The following is a 24455-nucleotide window of genomic DNA, read 5'->3' on the forward strand; positions in this document are numbered from 1 at the left end:
ATTTTTAAAAGATCCCAAATAATGAGATTTGACTCAAATACTAGAAAAAACTAGTATTTGGAAATTTGAGATATTTGCCAAATAACGACAAAGAAATCTATGGTCAAATGGGCCCTAAGTGTTGGGATTTTATTTTTATTTTCATATACTTATTTTTTATCATAGATTTTGTATGATTTTAAAATAATTGTTCATGTCTTACTTCCACATTAATTACTTTATTTTTAAATATATTAGATTAGTAGATTGGGCACTTATCTATGAGAGGAGAAGATACATGTCACGATGATTTGACTTGTGGCTTTTGGATTGTGACAGAGGAATATTATTTTTAACAACTTACTTAGCTTGGGAATCCTATATTATTCTCATAAAATGATACTTAGCTTGTCCCATTCTTAAGTAGGTGCAGGCAGATTAATCCTATATTTCGTTAGAGCAACTTATAAAAATGACTATATTTATAGAATTATTAAAGTTAATAGCTATAAGTGTTAATATCCCTACTCTTTCGAAATAGGGCGAAACGTCACGGCAACTCGAAAATAAATTAATTGTTTCAATTTTAATAAAGTTGTAAAAATAAATGAGTTTTAAAAAGAATCGCCACCTAATTTTAGGAAAACTAGGAAACCAATTATTAATCTACGAAACCAATTCGATTCTATGTAAGGGGTTCAAGTTATTCTGAAGGGAAGGGGTTAGGCACCCTTCGGAATCCACAAATGTGGTTCCCGACTGAATTAATTTTTTTTTCAAATTGAGGAAGAATATATTAAACACATATAATAAACACACAATATACACAATAAAGCAATAATTATCGGCCTAAAGTTTGCCTAACGTCAATATTCACAAAATAATGAATGAAATATAATTCAAACTTTTTCGAATAATTTCAAGGAGAAGCACCTCCGGATACCTGTAAAGACACTTGATAAAAGAGTTAAGGCCAAATAAATATAACTAAAAATGAATAACTCAAATAATAATTTAAGAATAAAAATCCGTCTTATTGACATGGGAGGCCTTGAAAATCGACGGTTATTTCTTCATCGGCCCTTTTCAACATATAAAATATATAAACTAAACATCAACAAAACATAACAAACTTATCCCAAGAGAATATGGAAAACAACAACCAAACTAAAATAACATAATTAGAAATGGAAACAACAATAACGTAATATATAAAAATTAAAAATAACATTAAAATAAAATAATAACAAAACCTTGAAAAGTTAAGATAGCAAATAGTTGACTAACAATTTCAAAATAATAGTAACAATAAATAAATAAACATCGAATCGTAAAAAAATGCTAATATTAAAACTATAATAAACACAAATATTAATTGACTTTTAGAACTACATTAAACTAAAAACAAAACAAGCTACATATAATAAACAGAAAACATAAAAGAGCTGGAAATTAAATAAAACAAGGCTAAAAAAATTTTACCTGGTTCTGGACAGCGAACCGAAACTCCGAGTTTGAAAGAGACGACTCCACCTCCTCAACTCGAAAAACCACAAAAACACTTTAAAATTTTTGAACTATGGGAACTAAGAATTCTCAAAATTTTATGAGTATTCTTTAGTTTTACCCTCCAAATCCTCCTCTAAAATATTGAATGAAGTGGTTTATATAGAAACCCAAAAATCCTCAAAAAGGGTAAACTACCAATGTGGGACTATTGTAAAATTGAAAATTGTTTGAGTGACAATGTGGGAAAGGTAATTTTTTTTTTGTATTTGACTCTAAATGTGTGAATTTTAAAATCATCGGACCAAAATTTGCTATTAAATAAATAAAGCTCCAAAATCACGAATTTTTAAAATGTTAGGCCAAAATTGGGTGTCAACAGCTGTCCCTTTCGTTGTGTATGATTGATGAAAGAAATCGTGGACAACGAAAATTGACAAACCCAATTTTGACCGAACACATGACCTTTGTAGAGAATTGCGGTTGCATGTGGTGGAAGTTAATCCCAGACCTGTCTCCAAAAGGTTCCATGATGTGTTGCGTCCTTGTTGAAGTAGTTTGCACCTGTTTTTTTTTTTTTTTGATTTTTTCCTTCTCTTTTTTTTTTCATTTTTTTTAAAAAGAAATTCATCATTTCAAATGCTCTTGACAAAGACTGAGATAAAACTTGTCAGCTTAAAAATGCAATTTGAATGGGAGACAGTGTCTTCCACCGTGTCGACACTCAATTTCTCTCCTTGGCATTTAACGTCAGTTGACGTTGAGGGATAAATATTTCCTTTGAGATGCACGATTCTTTTTCTGGCAGTGCATGATTTCTTGCAGGGCATGAATATCTTTTTGCGACATGTAAACTTTTGCGAGGAATTGAATCTTCTCGCTATGCATAAGATTTTGCGAGGGATGAAATCTTCTCGCGATGCATGAATTTTCTGCGAGGTATGGAATCTTCTCGCGATGCATGAATTATCTGGGAGGTATGAAATCTTCTCGCAATGCAGGAATATTGACTCGCAATGCATGAATATTAACTCGCAATGCATGAATTAACTCTCGATGCATGAATTGACTCTCGATGCATGAATATGAACTCGCAATGCATGAATTTTCTGCGAGGTATGAAATCTACTCGCGATGCATGAATTTTCTGCGAGGTATGGAATCTTCTCGCGATGCATGAATTATCTGCGAGGTATGAAATCTTCTCGCGATGCAGGAATATTGACTCGCAATGCATGAATATTGACTCGCAATGCATGAATTAACTCTCGATGCATGAATTGACTCTCGATGCATGAATATGAACTCGCAATGCATGAATTTTCTGCGAGGCATGAAATCTTCTCGCGATGCATGCATTTTCTGCGAGGTATGGAATCTTCTCGCGATCCATGAATTATCTGCGAGGTATGAAATCTTCTCGCGATGCAGGAATATTAATTCGCAATGCATAAATTAACTCTCGATGCATGAATATGAACTCGCAATGCATGAATTTTCTGCGAGGCATGAAATCTTCTCGCGATTCATGAATTTTCTGCGAGGTATGGAATCTTCTCGCGATGCATGAATTATCGACTCGCAATGCATGAATATTAACTCGCAATGCATGAAATTAACTCTCGATGCATGAATTGACTCTCGATGCATGAATATGAACTCGCAATGCATGAATTTTCTGCGAGGCATAAAATCTTCTCGCGATGCATGAATTTTCTGCGAGGTATGGAATCTTCTCGCAATGCAGAAATATTGACTCGCAATGCATGAATATTAACTCGCAATGCATGAATATTAACTTGCGATGCATGAATATTAACTCGCAATGCATGAATATTAACAGTGATGCATGAATTGACTCTCGATGCATGAATATTAACTCGCAATACATGAATTAACTCTCGATGCATGAATATGAACTCGCAATGCATGAATTTTCTGCGAGGTATGGAATCTTCTCGCGATGCATGAATATTAACTCTCGATGCATGAATTAACTAGTGATGCATGAATTCCGCAAGGTATGAAATCTTCTTGCGATGCATACATTTCTGCGAGGTATGAGATCTTCTCGCGATGCATGAATATTAACTCTCGATGCATGAATATTAACTCTCGATGCATGATCTTCTGCGGGGCATGTATATCTTCCCGCGACGCATGATTTTTCGTGATGCATGATTTTTAACGAGGCCTGGATGGCTCGATAATGTTCCAATTGTAACGAGGTGGATGGCTCGATAATATTCCAACTGTAACGAGGTGGATGGCTCGATAATGTTCCACTATAACGAGGTGGATGTCTCGATAATGTTCCAACTGTAACGAGGTGGACGGCTCGATAATGTTCCAACTATAACGAGGTGGACGGCTCGATAATGTTCCAACTGTAACGAGGTGGACGGCTCGATAATGTTCCACTGTAACGAGGTGGATGTCTCGATAATGTTCCAACTGTAACGAGGTGGATGGCTCGATAATAGTCCAACTTCAAATGAATTTTTGAGATCCTCTCAAAAATTCTGTCCCAGTTTCCATTATGAAGAGAAATGGAAATCTTACTGGGTATATGACCGAGCCGTTGTGGCGCCTACGTATCCCATTGGAGTAGGAATCAGGTCAAACGTAGTTCCCCTCTTGTGGATGATGAGTGCTGCAAAGAATCTGAAAGATTATCAGTAGAAAATGCACAATATGAACATGATGGAATATGCAAATGGTATTCCTTGCTATATTCAAAGCCTAAAACAAGACATATCACATTTTGGGTATGGACAACCTAATGAAGTAAAATAGGCGTCTCACACATATAAGATTAACTTAATGACACCTTTTATAATGAACAACTCAAAAGACAATTTTTTTTTCAAAAATAAAAGAAATGTGAGGAGATAGTCAAATCTTCACTATGATTGGTACCAACAGTTAGGATTGTAGGTAAATCTCCCATTCTTTCTTTCCTTTTTTTTTTTAAGATTGAATTAAGGTAATTCCTACAGCTTCAAGTGGTATCTCAAATATACTTAAGGATTGACAAGATCCGTTCATCTTGTTTCAAACAAAGATTTTAAATTGTATCAATTCTCATGTTTCAAGTGCCCTCACGACAAAGGTTAGTCCTATTTCACACATATTTGAAACATTTTGTTATAGGACATTTTTCAGAGTGCACTCACACTCACAAGGATGTTCAATGCACACAACAGTGATACCATATGCTTGACCCTTATGTAAATCTCCACTAATGTGAGAATATTCGGAATGAGATCATGTAGGGCTTGTCATTGGCTTGTAACGTAGGCTTAGGGATGGATAGGATATTTATTTGAAGTAAAAGTGACTGAATTCCTCCTTGAGCGTCACACAGATTTTGTGCTGTTAATGATTGGTACGCCTTTGGCGTTAGATCCTCTTCATTGTTCTCCCAGCTTTCAAATTCTTTTGAATTCTCATTTTGAACGCTTTCCCCCTTCTTCTTTTTTTCATTTCTCATTTTTTGAGCTTTTCTCTTCTTCTCTTTTTTCTTCTTTTGAGTCCTTATCCCTTGGAGCTTTTCTTTTATTCCCTTCTTTATTATAATAATCTTTCCCTTTTTTTTGTCGGAGTATTTTCCTTCCCACCCTTCACTGATCTTGTAAAGGAATTTCTTTACCTCTCTTTATTTCTTCCACCTGTTTTTTTTTCTTTTTCTCTAGAGTCTTTGCTTCCTTGACTTTGGGAGACTCAATATCTTTGCTTTTTGAAATTTCAAACATTGATCTCCTTTTATAATTTGCACATTCTTTGTGCACTCAAGAAGGTTGGGCCAAGAGAGGATAGTGCTCGTAAGCACTCAAAAGGGTAGTGGTTAAGATGTAGTTGTCCAAATGAAAGTTTCAGGCTCAAATGGGAAAGCTAGGGATTAATGTAATTTGGTAGGCTTTGAAAGGCACAATCGGGTCAAAAAGGCCTACAATCCTTTCTCAAACCAAACATTACTCATGATTTCGCCTCGAAAAACATTCAGGTCAAGTTCTAGATCAACAGTGTAACACAATTGAACTTTGATCAAAATCTCACCACACAATGCACCTAAAACATAAGGTTAGTTTTATTCTTATCTTGATTGAATGCAAGAGAATTTTCAAGCATCACAAAAGTACAGATAAGAGGTACCACGAGAATCTGTAGTTTACCGCAAAGTCAGTCTTTTCCACATATCGAATACATTTACATGCTCTTAACCATATAGGTCCCGACCGAGTTGAAGACATGACTCTAACAGTATGTACAAATAATTTTTTTTTGAAAAATAATAATACCGAACCCAAGAAGGGTTGCCTACGTATCTCATTAACATGAGAATCAGGTACGCGTAGTTCGATCAGATATGACTTAGAAAATATGCACAAACTATCATTTTTTTTTTGAAAAAGATAATACCGAACCCAAGAAAGGTTGCCTACGTATCTCATTAACATGAGAATCAGGTATAGTAGTTCGTCCAGATATGAGTGGGAAAATATGCACAAACGATTTTCAATTTTTTTTAAATTTTTTTTGAGAAGATTATACCGAACCCAAGAAGGGTTGCCTACGTATCTCACCGAAATGAGAATTAGGTACGCGTAGTTCGACCAGATATGACTTGGAAAAATATGCACAAACTATTTTATAATTTCTTTTTCGTTTTTTTTTGGAGAAGATAATACCGAACCTAAAAAGGGTTGCCTACGTATCTCATTAAAATGAGAATCAGGTACGCGTAGTTCGACTAGATAAGGCATATAAGAATTTGAAGATTTAGACAACTCAAAGAAATTCCTAGATCTAGCGCCACTAAATTTGTAGTCATGAAGTTATTTTTTTTTCACCAATATATTTTATAGCCTCTTAATCGTCAATATTTATACTGTCTGTTGAATGTACCCTGTGAATTTATACAGTAACGATTTGTTGTACTCTTTTTGGATGTTTTCTTGAATCTTTGTCTCCTTCTAATTTTCACGAGATCCAGACATTGTTATGACCATCCCCGACAGATGTCGGGGATGGTATCCCTACAAAAATATGAGAAATATGTGAGAGGAGAACCGACATGCAAAATAATAATAAAAATAAGTGGATGCGACCTCATAGTCAAATACTCCCCTAATTTATTGTTTTGACTTGATATTAATGTCTTGTGAAATACAGGGACTTGAATTTCGTAAATCCTCTTGTCTCTTGCGGCTTCGGACAAATAATGATTTCTGAATTTGAACATAAATTAATTTTTTGCTGTAAAGAAGAACAACTCAAAATGTAAAAAGTGTTAGTTCATATACATAATGAATAATGTCAAATATCACACAAATAATGAATAAAACACATAAATACTGTTCTAATTAAAGACAAACTAAATATATCACATAGTATACAAACAATTATTGCGCGTCCTATACAAATATGTGATCCTTTTATGCCTAGGGTAGGCCTATCGATTTGAAGAATGTATACGTCATTTCAAAATATTTCATTGCCCCAAAACTCAAAATTATACAAACTTTATAAATAAAACTTAATGGGATACATAATAGGGGAAATGTATACAAAATAATTAGTCTCACACATGGGTACGACCCTAAACTATGCCTCCGCGAAATATCCTTCTGCTTTCTTGATTTGTTGTCATATCCGGGTGCTAAGATCTTCGAATAGGCTTGCAGCTGATGAAGCTCTTTCTTTAACCTAAACAAACTATAATCTAATATTAATCCTATGAGACAATAATTTTCTCAAACAACATATACATCCTTCAAATTTAAACACATAAGTACGAACGTCCATTTAGACCGTGGGCCGTTTTGGACTCAAGGTGGTCTTCTAATGGACCCAACACGCCTTGGGTATTGAGTCATCTTAGTTCAAATGCGCTATTTTTGGGATTTTGCTCGGCTCTACACTAGTTTACTAGGAGTGATTTGTATTTATAATGGAAAAGGTAATCCAAGCGGACTACTTGAGCTGGGACAGTTAACGATCGTTGACTATCAAGTAGCCAACTATACTCGTCAGGGTGTCCCGAAAAAATCTTTGGTTAATGAACAATTGCGAACCCGCATAATCGTCCTTTAGTGGAAATGAAATAAATTTCGTTTGACGGAAAATATTATGCCTATGAATGCAATGATAATATACCTACTACAAGATAAATAGTGAATAAATACAATATACAAATAATCAGCGTAATATAAAAATACAAGATGTAACATAATAATAAAGCAAAAATTTCCTCAATTTGAAAAAATAAATAAATTCGTATTGGTTAAAACCTCTAAAACTCCCCAGTGAAGTCATCATTCTGTTTACATCCCTACTCTTTCGAAATAGGGCGAAACGTCACGGCAACTCGAAAATAAATTAATTGTTTCAATTTTAATAAAGTTGTAAAAATAAACGAGTTTTAAAAAGAGTCGCCACCTAATTTTAGGGAAACTAGGAAACCAATTATTTATCTACGAAACCAATTCGATTCTAGGTAAGGGGTTCAAGTTATTTCGAAGGGAAGGTGTTAGGCACCCTTCGGAATCCACAAATATGGTTCCCGACTGAATTAATTTTTTTTTCAAATTGAGGAAGAATATAATAAACACATATAATAAACACACAATATACACAATAAAGCAATAATTATCGGCCTAAAGTTTGCCTAACGTCAATATTCACAAAATAATGAATGAAATATAATTCAAACTTTTTCGAATAATTTCAAGGAGAAGCACCTCCGGATACCTATAAAGACACTTGATAAAAGAGTTAAGGGCAAATAAATATAACTAAAAATGAATAACTCAAATAATAATTTAAGAATAAAAATCCGTCTTATTGACATGGGAGGCCTTGAAAATCGACGGTTATTTCTTTATCGGCCCTTTTCAACATATAAAATATATAAACTAAACATCAACAAAACATAACAAACTTATCCCAAGAGAATATGGAAAACAACAACCAAACTAAAATAACATAATTAGAAATGGAAACAACAATAACGTAATATATAAAAATTAAAAATAACATTAAAATAAAATAATAACAAAACCTTGAAAAGTTAAGATAGCAAATAGTTGACTAACAATTTCAAAATAATAGTAACAATAAATAAATAAACATCGAATCGTAAAAAAATGCTAATATTAAAACTATAATAAACACAAATATTAATTGACTTTTAGAACTACATTAAACTAAAAACAAAACAAGCTACATATAATAAACAGAAAACATAAAAGAGCTAAAAATTAAATAAAACAAGGCTAAAAATTTTTTACCTGGTTCTGGACAACGAATCGAAACTCCGAGTTTGAAAGAGACGACTCCACCTCCTCACCTCGAAAAACCACAAAAACACTTTAAAATTTTTTGAACTATGGGAACTAAAAATTCTCAAAATTTTATGAGTTTTCTTTAGTTTTCCCCTCCAAATCCTCCTCTAAAATATTGAATGAAGTGGGTTTATATAGAAACCCAAAAATCCTCAAAAAGGGTAAACTACCAATGTGGGACTATTGTAAAATTGAAAATTGTTTGAGTGACAATGTGGGAAAGGTAATATTTTTTTTGTATTTGACTCTAAATGTGTGAATTTTAAAATCATCGGACCAAAATTTACTATTAAATAAATAAAGCTCCAAAATCACGAATTTTTAAAATGTTAGGCCAAAATTGGGTGTCAACAATAAGTATGATATTTATAAAAAATGACTATAATTTAACTTTTTTTCTAGCTATATTATTTTTATGTTTTTTATTTTTCTATTTATATATTAATACAGTTTTAATTACAATGAACTAAATAATGAAACTGTATTAGTTGTACTAATTCAAATTAGTATCTTTATTTATAAAATTTAAAGTATTAATATATCAAGGATACAAATATTCATAAAAATTTATTGTATTAATATATTAAACAAGATAAAGTATAACAATTTAGCATGTGAACACGATAATTTATACATTGTTATTATGCAAAAAATGAATACACTAATATAGTATACACATGAATACATTGTTGTAAAACAAAAGATGAATATATTTGACAATAAAGAAACAAAAAAATGAAAAATAATAAAATGTGTAGGTAGCAAAAGTGTGCAAGTATTCGGTTGTACGAAAAAAAGAAAAAAAATCAACAAACCTCAATCTCTTTTTGGTCAAATTTTTGTTATAATACTTGAGAACTGGTGTTGATCATGTATTTATTTATAAAAAATAGTATTAATGTATTAAATTATACTTGTATTACCTAATTAACTTTTCAAATTCGATAGATTACTTATGTATCCAAGTATACTTGTATTTAGAAATCACCATTTCAACTTGTGTAGAACACAAGTGTGTATATATATATATATATATATATATATATATATATATATATATAAAACTATTATACTATATACAAATCTGACAATCACACAAACCTCAATCTCTTTTTGTCCGTGCTCTTCTTGAATTACTTTTTATTTTTTATAACTATAGTTATTGTAATGTAGAAACAAGTCAATCGAAAGCCTATAAAAATAGATGCAACATATATGTATACAAATATGATCTTCATAAAAACGAGGAGAAAATCAATTAAGTGATATTTGATGAAATTCAAATTACAAAACTTGCTTCTAAAATCATCAAAAAACACTTAAATTGAAAGAAAATTGGGATAAAGGAAGATTGATGAAAAGTAAAGTATTAGTGAGGATAAACATGGAGAACCAATCACATAAAACATGTCTAGACATAATAAAATAGGTATGTAATAATAACTTTCCTATTTAATATTAATAACTTTTGTAATTATTTATATATAAAATCAACTTTGCTATTTATTGTGTAATTATAATCCATATAACACAAAAAAAAATGAAATGTAGCTATTTATTTTAAATATATATTAATGTTTGTTATATTTTGTAGGTTTTCCTAATTATATTTGATTAGTTTTTTTTTTTAAAAAAAAATGCATACTAGATAGAAATGGATAATTGTTTTGTTTTTTTATTTAAAAAAAAAGGTTGAAAAACACAAAAGAGAAGTATTGATAATGTTTTTAAGATATGAATTGTTATCTTTTATCTTCAAATTATTGACAACCTTAAAAACACTCACTTACTTAACTGATTGAATATGAATACGCGTTCAATCTTGTAACAAGAGTGAAATACACTCCTGAATTCTTGTCAACTTTAAGGGTGTTTTCAACACTTTTTTTGATTTTTTATTAAGAGTTTCATGCTCCAAGTGTTTGAGGCCACTTGCTATATTATATTGTTGATTAAGGATGTATCTAAATTCAGTTAATTACGTAAAAAAAATATGTTTAAAGGTACGAAACTAATGATTTCCATTAAATTCAAATATATTTTTAATATTTCTCACGGTAACACAATGATGACTTTAATACACATTTTAACAAGGAAAAGTATACGCTGACCTAATTTGTTAACCTTAGTCTACTTACCATTGTTAGGCAAAAATTGAAGTAAAATGTCCTACACATTAATTATATTAGACAATTAAAGTCAACAAAAATTAAAGATATTGCTAGTAGCTAACTCTCAACTTGATCAAAGGTACGAAACAAAACAAAATAAAACATATTTTGTATGCCAGGAATCACCTTAATTGTTTTTTTTAAAATTTTTGGTTTAATCATCTGGTTTCGAAGCCTCCTACCTAAACTTCTCAGATACGTGCCACTTAGAATACATTACAAGAAAAAATGTTACCCCACCAAATATTTATTTACAGCATATAATTTCTAAAATAAAAGGATGTGATGCCATTCTTCAGAAGTTAAACTAGACTTGTACGCTTGACATGAAAAGTAGAGGCAAGCGGAGTTAAAGGCCGAGTCTCAACCAGCAAAGGGGGACAGCCATGCCAACAATCTGGTTGGCGGCATTTTCAAATGAAAAACATAAAAGATTATTTGGATCATTGTTTCAATGTATCTCAGCCTTTCTGCAAGTTCTAATTTAGAAGGCTGAAATTGACCATTAGAAAACAAAACAATGGCCAATAAAAAGAATTCTCCATTGAAGTTGATTTTAATGAGCATAAAACCAGGCATTTTCTGCAGACTGTCAGCCTGTTCAACTGACCGTATCATCTATGTCATTTCAGTTTGAGAGAAGGTTCATTCATGTTATTATTTGTTAACGGAAACGAAACAGATGATTCCAATTTCAACATATGACATAGATGAGACTTTTCTCAAAGTTCAATGACATCTTTGATCTTTTTTTCATTAAATATTGATTCAATTAATGACGTGATCGGATTATAATTGACCATTTATGTAAAAGTGGTTTTGTAAAGCTGAAATTGTTCTTAGTTAATAAATAACGACATGGATGAACTTTTTCTCAAATGGAAATAATGATATATATGAGACAATTTTTTAACAGATGAAATAAATAAATATTTTCTCAAAGTTAGATGATATATTTGAGCCCTTTTCCTTTTGAAAGAAAAATTATTATTGTACAGTATATTACATTTTTGAAATACCATTTTGGTAATTATAAAGATAGAGCAAGCGTACGATACACATATTATTTGCTAAGTGTGTTTTACAAATTAGGTATAACATCAATACTTAGTAAAAGGTACAAAAGTTTGGCTTTCAAAAGTCAAAATGAATTAGTTTTTTTAAGGGGGTTGAGCGGGGGGGGGGGGGGGTATTATTACTTATTACCTAATTGAAAAGTTAAAATGAGCATTGCTTCACTTGTTTTTATTCTACAATTCTCAGTTCTCTCTACTCAAACATGTCTAAACAAGAAAAATCAAATGTCCTTAGCATTTGCATGAAAATGCTAATTTGTTGTTTACTCTTATACGTGTGCACCGTTATCTTTCTCAATAACTATAATCTTTTATCTACTTCTCAAACAAGAACATAATCCAAAATTGTTGCACAAACCAACATTTGTCACCTTGTTTTTGGACTTTTAGGTAATGAAAGAGCATGGCATCATAGAAAACATTATGTTGAAGTATGGTGGAGACCAAATGTTACAAGAGGACATATTTTCTTGTTCCTCCTAGAGGTGATCTTCTCCCATGGTCCTTAAATTTACCTCCTTATCGAATATCCAATGATATTCGAAAACTTGTTAAGGAAACAAATCATGTTGATCCAAGAGTAACAAGAATGGTTCATGGGATTATGGAGGTGGTTAGACAGGCACATGACGGGGTAAGATGGGTAATTTTGGGGGACGATGATACGATATTTTTTGTTGATAATATTGTTGATATTCTTGCACAATATGATCATAAGAAGTATTATTATTTTTGAGGACATTCGGAATTTATATTGTCAAATTATTGGTATTCATTTAATCAAGGTTTTGGTGGAGCTGGAATTATGTTGAGTTATCCTTTGGCTAGAGAATTTGCTCACAATGTGATGTCTTCCTTAAAGAGATATGCTCATTTGAAGTCGTCTCATCGAACAACAATGGTTTGTATGGCTGACCTTGGAGTAAATCTTACACTTCTTCAGGGTATTCATCAGGTATGTTCATAATATATACGTGTTGTGATCTTTAACTTGGTCACAACAGATGTATACGTCGTCTAATATTGGGTCTGCATAAGCAGACACTAAAGTTTGTATAGAGTTGAATAAGTAGACACATACGTCATACTTAACAATTCACATTCTATATAACAGCATGCATGCATTAAATCACATAAGATGAACGTATCTAGTTAACTTGACGTCCTATGCATTATATATGATTTTGTGTGTGGGGGGGGGGGGGGATTTTGACTTATCTACCCTGATAATTGATTTATTTAACAAAAACAAATTATATGCATAAATCATTTATTGGGTGAGAAAAGTCTTATCAACTATTGTACAAATTATTTGAGTGTAGTTTGCTCTTTTCCCTAATTAATAAATTAATTTTATACCTTAGTAGATTGATCTCCGTGGTGACATATCAGGATTTCTATCGTATCATCCAAAATCTCTATTAACGTATATTCACCATTTTGACATGTTTGACCCAATATTTCCCTTTATGGATCGTGCACAATCAATATTCCACCTTCAAAATGCTGCAAAATATGATCAATCACGCATGTCACAACAAACCATATGCCACCATAGGTCTAAAAGTTGGACATTTTCAGTTTCTTGGGGATACTCAGTTCATATTTATGAGAAAATTATGCCTAGAAGTTGGATACAAAGTCCAATTGAAACATTTAAACCATGGCAAAATAGTCCTAATCCACCAGGTTATATGTTTGATGTTAGAAGTACTTCGCGGGATCCTTGTGAAGCTTCTCATGTTTTTTTCTTTAATTCCGTTGAAAGAACACCAAAAAATGAAATTGTTACAACATATACAAGAGCATAGCCTCGAGGGATTGGGACTTGTTTGTATGCTGGAAATCATTCTGCAGAGTATGTTTCTGAAATTCATGTTTACTCACCAACAATAAAACGTATCCAGGTAACATTTTCTACATCCATAATCTCTCATAAGTTTCTCTATGAGTTTAACTTATGTATACTGACAGTAGAAAACACAATAATTTTCTATTAGGTCTCCTAAAAGATAATTATAGGCAAATTCTATATAAGTTATGAATGCACTTATTGCAACTCGACTAATACACACGTGTAGTAAAGACAATTAAAATGAAGGCATAATACATAAACATGACTCTTAACTTGACTTCAACGGATAACTATGTTATCCAACTTTGAGTGTGCACATGTAGACAGTTACAGTGACATAAAATTGAATAAGTAGAAACGTGCGTACTACATGACATTATAATACACGTAGGACGCCATGTAGGATACAAATATGTTATGTAGGGTGTCATGTAGGATGAATGTGTTTATTTGTTCAATTTGTTGAATCCATCTCATTTTTTATTCAACTTTTGCTATTCAATTGGTATAAGCAATTGTTAAAAAGTAATAATAATTGGAGTTGAAAATGAAAGATTTGGTGGTTGGCAAATTGGTAAGATTTGCAACCATTCTTGACTTTGCTATATTTACATATGTCATTAGTGACATAAGCATTATTTTATCCTTCTATAAATAGAGTATTCTTGCTCATTTGTAGAACAAATCAAGTTAGAGAGAAAAACCATTTTGAGAGCAAAGTGAGGTATTCCGTAGACTATACAAGAAAATAGTTTGTGAAGAAAAATAGAGTGTGAGCGATATTTTAGTAAGACGAAAATCAAAAGAGTGTTGTTCCTTTTGAGTGTGTAGTAGTCACTTTGAGTATTGTATTCGTGACTACACAGTGTAAAATTCCTTACTAAAGTAATATCAGTTGCTCCTCTTGGCTCGTGGTTTTTTCCCTTATTCAGAAGGGTTTCCACGTAAAATTCTTGGTGTCGTTATTTTTTCATTTTATTTCCATTACTTTTACCAAATATACTTTTATGCTTGTCCGCGTTTTCCCAACACAATTTTACACAAATTTAAGCGTCTACTTGTACATACCCAAAGTTAAAGGTCATAATTGTCAATTGAAGTCAAGTTAAGAATCATGTTTATGTATTATGCCGAAAAAACCAAAGCACATTTTCCATCTTCTAAATCAACCAAATATTGAAATTCTACCACTCAACTTTTGTATTTTTATTTGGGACTTTTTGATCTTTTTTATGTCCTTTTCATATCGATAAATGTGAATGTTGCGACATAATTCATGAATAAGGATCAACTAAAGCTGATATCAAATATAGAAAGAGAGTGTAAGATAAATGAGTTAATAGCTTGATTGATTCATTAAGTTGTTGTCTAAGAATTTGTAAAATGATCCAACCCAAATGCATGGAGAAAGAAGAGGCTCTAATGGCTGTTTTAAATGATTCAATTAAGACAATAGTTGATGTAGTAGAGATATAAATTTTTAAAAATATGACAAGCGTCATTCATCTAAATATGCACTTAACGAACCTGATACAAATTTAGAAGGATATGTTGTCCTAAAATAATTAAGCGCGCTAATAAATCTATGCTCTTGAAAAATGAGCCTAGAATCGTAGTAAGTAAATAATTCCACTAAATCCATTTTGTTTAATTAAGCACAAAATTATGAGTAGTTAATAATCTCAAATCCGATGCAAAATGTAATAAGAAAATTTATTTTTGATAATAATAAAATGGTAATGCTAAATAGTCAGAAAATTCAATCATAATTTGATCAGAAATTTAAGAAGTCTATAATATCTTTTTTATTTAAAAATAAACTGATCTTTTTTCTATTTTTAACTAAAAAATATTAAAATTAAATATAAGATATTAAAAAAATAAAATAACATATTTATTTTACCATTAAGGTTAAATTCTGACCAAAAAAAATTCCATAATAAAAATTATCTATATATATAGTGATATAAAATCTTGTTAGTTATAGGGTTTAAAAAAATCAATAATTAATCAAACCATTGTGGCTAGTTAGTGGCCAATCACAACATTTACTTCTTTTTTTAAAAAAAAAATTCAAACTCCAACCACCAAGGATACAATCCACTAGTTACTTGTTTGGCATCTAAAGAGGGATTAAGAAAAATGTTGGAATCAATGAGGTAATGATTGTTGCAATCATTGATTAATTAGTGAAGACTTGGAAATGTGATTTTAAAATTAACTTAACCAACTAACTACTTTCTATTATGTCTTTATTTATTTGTTCTTTTTTTTAGTTAACATAATTATAAAAAAAATAATAGTTGCTATAATGAATTTATTATTTTATTCATATTAATTGGTAGAATTTTAAAAACAATTTGTTACTCATTAAAAATGTTTTACCTTTTCTAAAAATATTAACTCTCTGAATAAATTAAGAATATAATAGATAAAAAGAGAATATACTATATTTTCTTAATTTATCATATATAAGTAAAAAAGAAACATGCAAAAAGTCAAAATAGAAAAAAAAAAGTAAAAATGCACTGAGGGAGTAATTATAACTAATCATGTATCAGCTGGACTAATTAAATTATTACACTAGTACAATTCAGCTAACTAACTAATCAAAATAGCCTGTACTACTCCTCAAGCTGGAGGGTCAAGATCATTACACACTTCAAGCTTGTCAAGAGATGTGTATGTTGAATGCTAGTAAGTCCTTTGGTTAGCAATTTGGAGAGTACTTTTTACCCCGTTCACTATTTAATAATGTATTTTAAAAATATATGTGTCTACGTGGACATCATAAATATTGTGTCATTATAAATAGTAGTTTGTTTATGTTGACACAAATATATCTTCAAAATACACTATTCAACAGTGTAGGGATAAAAGGTCATCTATAAAATTTGATATCGTAACAATAATTTCAGTCAAAATTAGAGTATTTTTCAGATTTTTTCCCTAATTTATTGGAAGGATTAGTCATGTTGAAGCTATTCTCTATATATAGAAACATTATTTTATGAATTGGAGTTGCTAGATAACTTAGAGATGCAACTCCTAAAAATTCCTTGAGGTAAACTTAAAGAGATAGTAGACTTTGTCCAATTTAAAGATTATAGCACTTGAGTTGAGACTCCATGAAGCAACCTTTACATAGAATTATTAGAATATATTTATAAGAAAAAGTATAAGCTAACTTCATTTGTCACTCTTAAATTGTTTTAAAGTTGGACAAATTTTGAAATTAAATGTTCCACTAAATAATTATTTTCAAATATTTAAATTAATGATATTAAATTGGAATAGATATTACTAGTTGTAGCAAACTCTTGGCATTTAAGGCATGGATTAAAAAAAATATAATACTAGTCCTTTTCGCATCAACAATATTGTTAAAATGGTACATTATAACGCAAAATATCAACTCTATCATGTCACATAAATGATAAGTATATTAAGTATTTGTAAGTAGAACTAATTAATTAATCATAATAAAATAGTAGTAATTTGTTATAACATGTTAATTATTATAATTGATAATGTGCAAAAAATCATCATTACACTATCAATAATTAAGTTAAACCATGTCACGAATGGTTAGAAAAAATTGGGATTAAACATACAAAAGTTTGGCTTTAGAAAGTCAAACCACGTTTAAGTAAAATTAACAACAATATTTTAATTAGTCAAAGAATTTGTAGAAAGCAAAAGTGTCAAATTTTATTAGGACAGACAAATCATTGTTAACTTCCATATTCATTTGTTTTCTCCACTCAATATTTTGTTAAATAATATGCCTAAATTTGACAACTCCAATGTCCTTAGCATTTGCAAAACAGTCCTAATTTGTGACAACCATAATTCTAAATGCATAATTATTGGTTCATTACTTTTTGGTGACACTAATTTATTTGTATCTAAAGCATTCTAAGAGTTAAAGAGGTCTATTGTTTAGATCACAACTCATGTGAATTTAGGAGTTATTTTTATTTAAATTAATTATTTTAACTCCTTCAAATTAATAGAGTTAGAATTCTTAAATCATAAATTTTAAGTACGTGTTCTACCTGCAACAATGACTACAAAATTAATCACTCATTTATTGATACTCTATATATTAACCTACATATTGACCAATTTTTTGTTATTTGTATCGATTTAAAAAATATTCACAAATTTGATCAAAACAGAAATCGTCTCATTCTATATTAAAATTACCTTTAAGAATACGGAATATAATTACTAATTAAATGGGATTGAAATTATTAACACTACCTCCACTCACTTTTATTTGGAAAATAATGATTTATATAAATATTTTTCTGTCCGTCTATTATTACTTGTTCACTAAAAATAAATGTTCAATAAATATTTGTTTAATTTAGAAAAGCAAGAGATAATTTACACTTTTGTATTTAAGGAATAATGCACAAGTACCTCCTCAACCTATGCCTGAAATCTCAGAGACACACTTATACTATACTAAGGTCCTGTTACCCCTCTGAACTTATTTTATTAATAATTTTCTACCCTTTTGGGCCTACGTGGCACTATCTTATGGGTCCAACGTTGGTTGACCTATTTTTTAAGATAGTGCCACGTAGGTCGAAAAGGTGTAAAAAATTACTTATAAAATAAGTTCAGTGAGGTAATAGGACCTTAGTATAGAATAAGTGTGTCTCTGAGATTTCAGACATAGGTTGAGGAGATCCTTGTACATTTTCCGTTTATTTTATCCTTGTTACTAAATATCATTTAATATCTAATATATTTCTCAAAACATTAAATTTAATATATTCAAATGGTAATATTTTAATGCTACATGATTTTTGGTATTAGGTCTTGAAATTTTGTACGATATAAGTAATTACTGCGAGCAATGTAAGGTATGGAGAGGAAAAACTATTGTCTTTTCTAAATTTCTTGATATGGTAAAAGGGATAAATAAAAATAAAAATATATATTTAAAATAGTAGACAAGTAAAAATAAAGGGAGAAAATAATTGCTTTGAGTAAATTGGCACACTTTCAATCAAAACAATTAATTTATTTGAAGGATTAGTCATTTTGAAGCTATTCTCTATATATAAAAACATTATTTTATGAATTACATTTGCTAGATAACTTAGAGATGCAATTCCTAAAAATTCCTTGTGGTAAACTTAAAGAGATAGTAGACTTTATTTAATTTAAAGATTATAGCACATGAGTTGAGACTCCATGAAGCAACCTTTACATAGAAAATCTTGATAAGAAAAAGTATAAGCTGACTTCATTTGTCACTCTTAAATTATTTTAAAGTTAGACAAATTTTTAAAGTTTAATGTTCCACGAAATAATTATTTTCAAATATTTAAATTAATAAAATTAAATAGAAAGAGATATTAATCACTACTTTGCATTGTAGCAAACTCTTGACATTTAAGACATGGATCAAAAACATATTATTCATCTGTCTAATAATATTTATTCACTATTAACTTTATACTCTTTTTAAGAAACTATAAATATGAGGGTAATTTTACTATATCACCCTTTGAATATAATAAATATAATGTCTTGAAAATTTTTAATAGGGAAATAACTATAATTAATGATAATGGTAAATTAGATATTAAGTGTAAAATTATCCATTGATTTCATAAGGTGGACAACTATTATTGGACATCCCAAAATAGTATAACGGACAACTATTATTGAACAGAGAAAGTATAATACTAGTCCTTTTTGCCTCAACTAATTTGTTAAAATGATACATCACAACGCAAAATACTAATACTATCTGGTCACATAAAAGATAATTATATTTAGTATTTATAAGTGGAACTACTTAATTAATTATCATAATAAAATAACAGTAACTTGTTATAACAAGTTACTTATTATATTTGATGATGTGCAAAAAATGATCATTACACTGTCAATAATTAAGTTAAACCATGTCACAAATGCTAAGAAAATTGGGGTTAAACATATAAAAGTTTGGCTTTAGAAAGTCAAACCATGTTTAAATAAAATTAACAACAATATTTTAATTAGTCAAGGAATTTGTAGAAAGCAAAAGTGTCAAATTTTGTTAGGACATACAAATCATTGTTAACTTCCAAATGAAAAAGAGTTTTCTATTGTGTGTGTTGGGGGGGGGGGGTATGGGTGGGGGAGGGATGGACTCATCCCTTAAGACCTTGTAAAGGGAAAACAACTCATAGTATAAGAATCAAATGATCATTGATTCATTTGTTTCAATTCTATAGTTCTCTCTACTCAATATTGTGTCAAACAATATGTCTAAATTTGACAACTCCAATGTCCTTAGCATTTGCAAAACAGTCCTAATTTGTGGTCTAGTGTTATATGTGACAACCATCATTGTGTTCAATGACTCTAGTTGTCCATCATCTGATCTTTTGTCTTCATTAAAATTCACAACTTTACCTTCTTATGATTCTCAAACAAATGTTGCACAATCCAAAAGTTCCACTAACATTAGTCACCTTCTATTTGGTCTTTTAGGGTCAGAAAAAGCATGGCATCATAGAAAATCATATATTGAATCATGGTGGAGACCAAATATTACAAATGGATATCTTTTACTAGATGTCCCTCCTAAAGGTGATCTTCTTCCATGGTCTTCAAATTCACCTCCTTACAAAATATCAGATGATGTTCCAAAACTTGTTAATGAGACCAAACATGTCGATGCAACGGTTCTAAGGTTGGTTCATGGGATAATGGAGGTGTTTAGAGAGGAATATGAAGGTGTAAGATGGCTAGTTATGGGAGATGATGATTCAATATTTTTCTTGGATAATATGGTTGATATTCTTGCACAATATGATCATACTAAATATTATTATTTTGGTGGACATTCTGAATTTATATTATCAAATTATTGGTACTCATTTAATCAAGGTTTTGGTGGTGCTGGATTTATATTGAGTTATCCTTTGGCTAAAGCATTGGCAAGAGATATGATGTCTTGTTTAAAGAGATATGCTCATTTGAATGCTGCTGATAGAACAACTATGACTTGCATTGCTGATATTGGTGTCAATCTATCTCCTCTTTTAGGTGTTCATCAGGTAAAATCATTTGTCAAATGTGAAAATAAATATTTAAAAAATACGCTTTTTAATTAGTTTTTGTAAATTTGATATGCAGATTGATTTACGTGGTGATCTATCAGGATTTCTATCATCACATCCAAAGTCTCTATTAATGTCACTTCATCATTTTGACATGGTTGATCCAATTTTTCCCTCTATGGATCGTGCACAATCAGGATATCATCTCCTAAATGCTGCAAATTATGATCAATCAAGAATGTTACAACAAACAATTTGTCACAAAAGGTCTACTAGTTGGACATTTTCAATTTCATGGGGATACTCAGCACATATTTATGAGAAAATTATGCCTAGAAGTTGGTTACAAAATCCAATTGAAACATTCAAGACATGGGCTAGAAGTCCTAAGCCACCACATTACATGTTTGATACTAGAACACCTTCGTGGGATCCTTGTGAAGCTCCTCATGTTTTTTTCTTTAAGTCCGTTGAAAAAACGCCAAAAAATGAAATTCTTACAACATATACAAGAGCATGGCCTCGAGGGATTGGAAATTGTTCATTTACTGGAAATTATTCTGCTGAATATGTATCAGAAATTCATGTTTATTCACCATCAACAAAACGTATTGAGGTAATTTTTTTTTTTTTTACATTTTCTAACTAATTTCTATAGAAAGATTAATTAAGAGTTACTCAACACGCATATAGTAAAATAATGAAGGAATAAGTAAACATTTTTTTATTATATGTTCTAAAATTGACCAACTCTGATCCCATATGGCATCATCTAAGTTTTATATATATTTTTTTGTAAACAATAATATGATGAGTTTTTTTTATTAAGTCAATGGCTTGTAAATTAATCTTTTGAATAATTCCTAAGTGAATAGCTATAAGTTGAAGAAAACTTTTAACTTGCAATTAATTTAGATTAAACATTAATTATTATTTTTTGTGATTTTTTTTTTTTTTTTGTTGAAGTTGTTGATTTTTCTCATATAAAAAATTAGCTAAGATGTATTTCCTTTCGTATGTGCTTCTACTTTTTCTTTATTTTTTTGTTTTGTAAAATTCAAAAATTAATTACATTAAAAAGGTGGAATTAGGTATACCCTACATATATATATTTAATTCATAAAATAAGGAGTTTGTATATCATGTTAAGAACTAATTAAGTTTTCTTTTTGTTGGTTTTAGTGCTTCTTTCGTGCATAAACAACATGTAGCATTAATTGAAAGTCAACCAATCACAATGTAACGTGCTATTAATGAAAATGAAATATGAAATAACAATTTTATTTTAATTTTTTTCTTTTCAGATCGATAGATGTGAATGTTGTGACGTAATTCATGAGGAGGGATCGAATAAAGCTGATATCAAGTATAGAGAATGTAAGGAAGATGAGATAATAGCCTGATAAATTCATCAAGTTGTTAAATACGCATTTATGCCGATATTTTTTTTTTGTTAATTAACTATAGTGATAATTGTTGTGTACTTAATTCAAAATTGCATAAAAAAATGTGTAACACACATAAATTTGTAGCATACTCCATGATTTATGAGGAATTTCAAGAGAATTCTATTTTGATTTACATTGAAAGGAACACGTCACACAGTATTTAATAATTAAAGTACTTGTCAAACTTGGAATATATACGAAAAAAACTAAGCCTTTATTTTCCATAAACAAATAAAGTATTGATAAAAGAATGTATCAAAGTAAAATATATGTCATCCCGTTTTTCTATGGAGACAATAACCATGTAGCTGGTGTTGTGGTACAGTCATCAAAATTCAAAACTAGGGCATTAAATAGAGGGATCGGACTGAACTTATGACGTGCTAAAATGAAATGAGTTAATAAATGAAGAATTATTGGTTACAAATATTTAAAAATTTAAATTGAAATAAATTAAAAGTCAGGTCATAATTCAATAAGCTTAATTCTTTCTAAGTTTTTTAAATATTTTTTTTATAATTTGTTTGAGTATCTAATGAAAATATCAATTGATATAAAGTTTCGTATGTGTCAATTCAAACAGTATATTCATCCAGTTTAATTAAAAAAGGAATTTTCTATAGATAAATATAATTTTGACGATAATTATAAATATCAACCATAATTTGCCTATATACTCATAGCAAAGTGTTTCAGAGAGATAAAATATCAAGTTAGAGATATATATATTAAAAGAGAGAATCGAAGATACTTACATCTAAAAGGAAACATAAATACGTAGATCACATATATACAATCTCATATATATATATATATATATATATATATATATATATATATATATATATATATATATATATATATATATATATATATATATATATCTCAAATTTCACTCACTGTTGTTCTCTCTTTTCCAAACTTGCACACATATATACGCATTGGCTTTGAAACTGAAACATAGATACATATACAATGTATCACTTCTAAAATAAATAAAAACTAGGGCATTAAATAGAGGGATCGGATTGAAATTATGACGTGTTAAGATGAAATGAGTTAATAAATGAAGAATTATTGATTACATATTGAATTGAAATAAGCTAAAAGTCAGGTCATAACTCAACACGCTCAACTCTTTCTAAGTTTTTTAAATATTTTTTTTATTTTTTTATAATTTGTTTGGGTGTCTAATAAAAAAATCAATTGATATAAAGTTTCGCATGTGTCAATTTGAACTGCATATTCGTCCAGTTTAATTAAAAAATGAATTTTCTATAAATAAACATAGTTTTAACGATAATTATGAGTAGCAACCATAATTTACCTAAATACAATTCAAAGCAACATATTTCAGAGAGATAGAATATCGGGTTAGAGAGATTATATTAAAAGAGAGAACCGAAGATACAACTTATATCTCAAAGGAAATATAGATACGTAGATCATATATATACAATCTCATATATATATATATATATATATATATATATATATCTATCTCAAATCCCACTCGCTTTTGTCCTCTCGTTTCCAAATTTGCACACATATACACGCATTGGCTTTGAAACTGAAACATAGATACACATACAATGTATCACTTCTAAAATAAATACACAAACACTACAATCTTTGAATATTGTATAACCCGTAAAATAAATATAATTTTTTTGTAATAATAATTATATTAGTTATTATTTTCCAGTACGCCTATACAATTAATTGTACATGTATCATGTATCAATCAAGAAAAAGAGAAAATCCAAAATGAAAAAGAATTTACTACAACCTAGTAAATATAAATATTGAACCCAATTAGCCTCAAGCGAACACGTGTATGATAACCTTTTTAGTACACAACGTATAACAATTTTTCATATCGAAGATTCGATTCAATTTTTATAGCTCATAAAAAAAAGTTTCTTAGAAAGATTAAAGAAGATTCCATAAAACAAGAGAATTGTTGTCTTTTCATCCGGGTAACGCTAAATAGTTAAT

The 24455-nt window shown here is 29.8% G+C and overlaps 1 protein-coding gene and 1 long non-coding RNA gene across 2 annotated transcripts; one reads left to right on the forward strand and one right to left on the reverse strand.

Moving 5' to 3' along the window:
- Nucleotides 1–6823: 6823 nt before the first annotated feature.
- LOC112940357 (uncharacterized) lies at nucleotides 6824–8947 on the reverse strand. Its single transcript, XR_003244368.2, has 2 exons — nucleotides 8778–8947; nucleotides 6824–7203 (listed from the first exon to the last, which is right to left on the reverse strand). It is a non-coding gene; the product is annotated as an uncharacterized lncRNA (long non-coding RNA).
- An 11169-nt stretch (nucleotides 8948–20116) lies between these two features.
- On the forward strand, nucleotides 20117–22590 carry LOC101259024 (uncharacterized). The gene is made up of 3 exons (XM_010314967.3): nucleotides 20117–21006; nucleotides 21086–21625; nucleotides 22314–22590. The coding sequence occupies exons 1-3, from the start codon at nucleotides 20209–20211 to the stop codon at nucleotides 22410–22412; spliced, it is 1437 nt and encodes a 478-aa protein (XP_010313269.1). The 5' UTR covers nucleotides 20117–20208; the 3' UTR covers nucleotides 22413–22590.
- The last annotated feature ends 1865 nt before the right edge of the window (nucleotides 22591–24455 follow it).

This window comes from Solanum lycopersicum, chromosome 11 (assembly GCF_036512215.1).
Source record: "Solanum lycopersicum chromosome 11, SLM_r2.1".
Lineage (NCBI taxonomy): Eukaryota > Viridiplantae > Streptophyta > Magnoliopsida > Solanales > Solanaceae > Solanum > Solanum lycopersicum.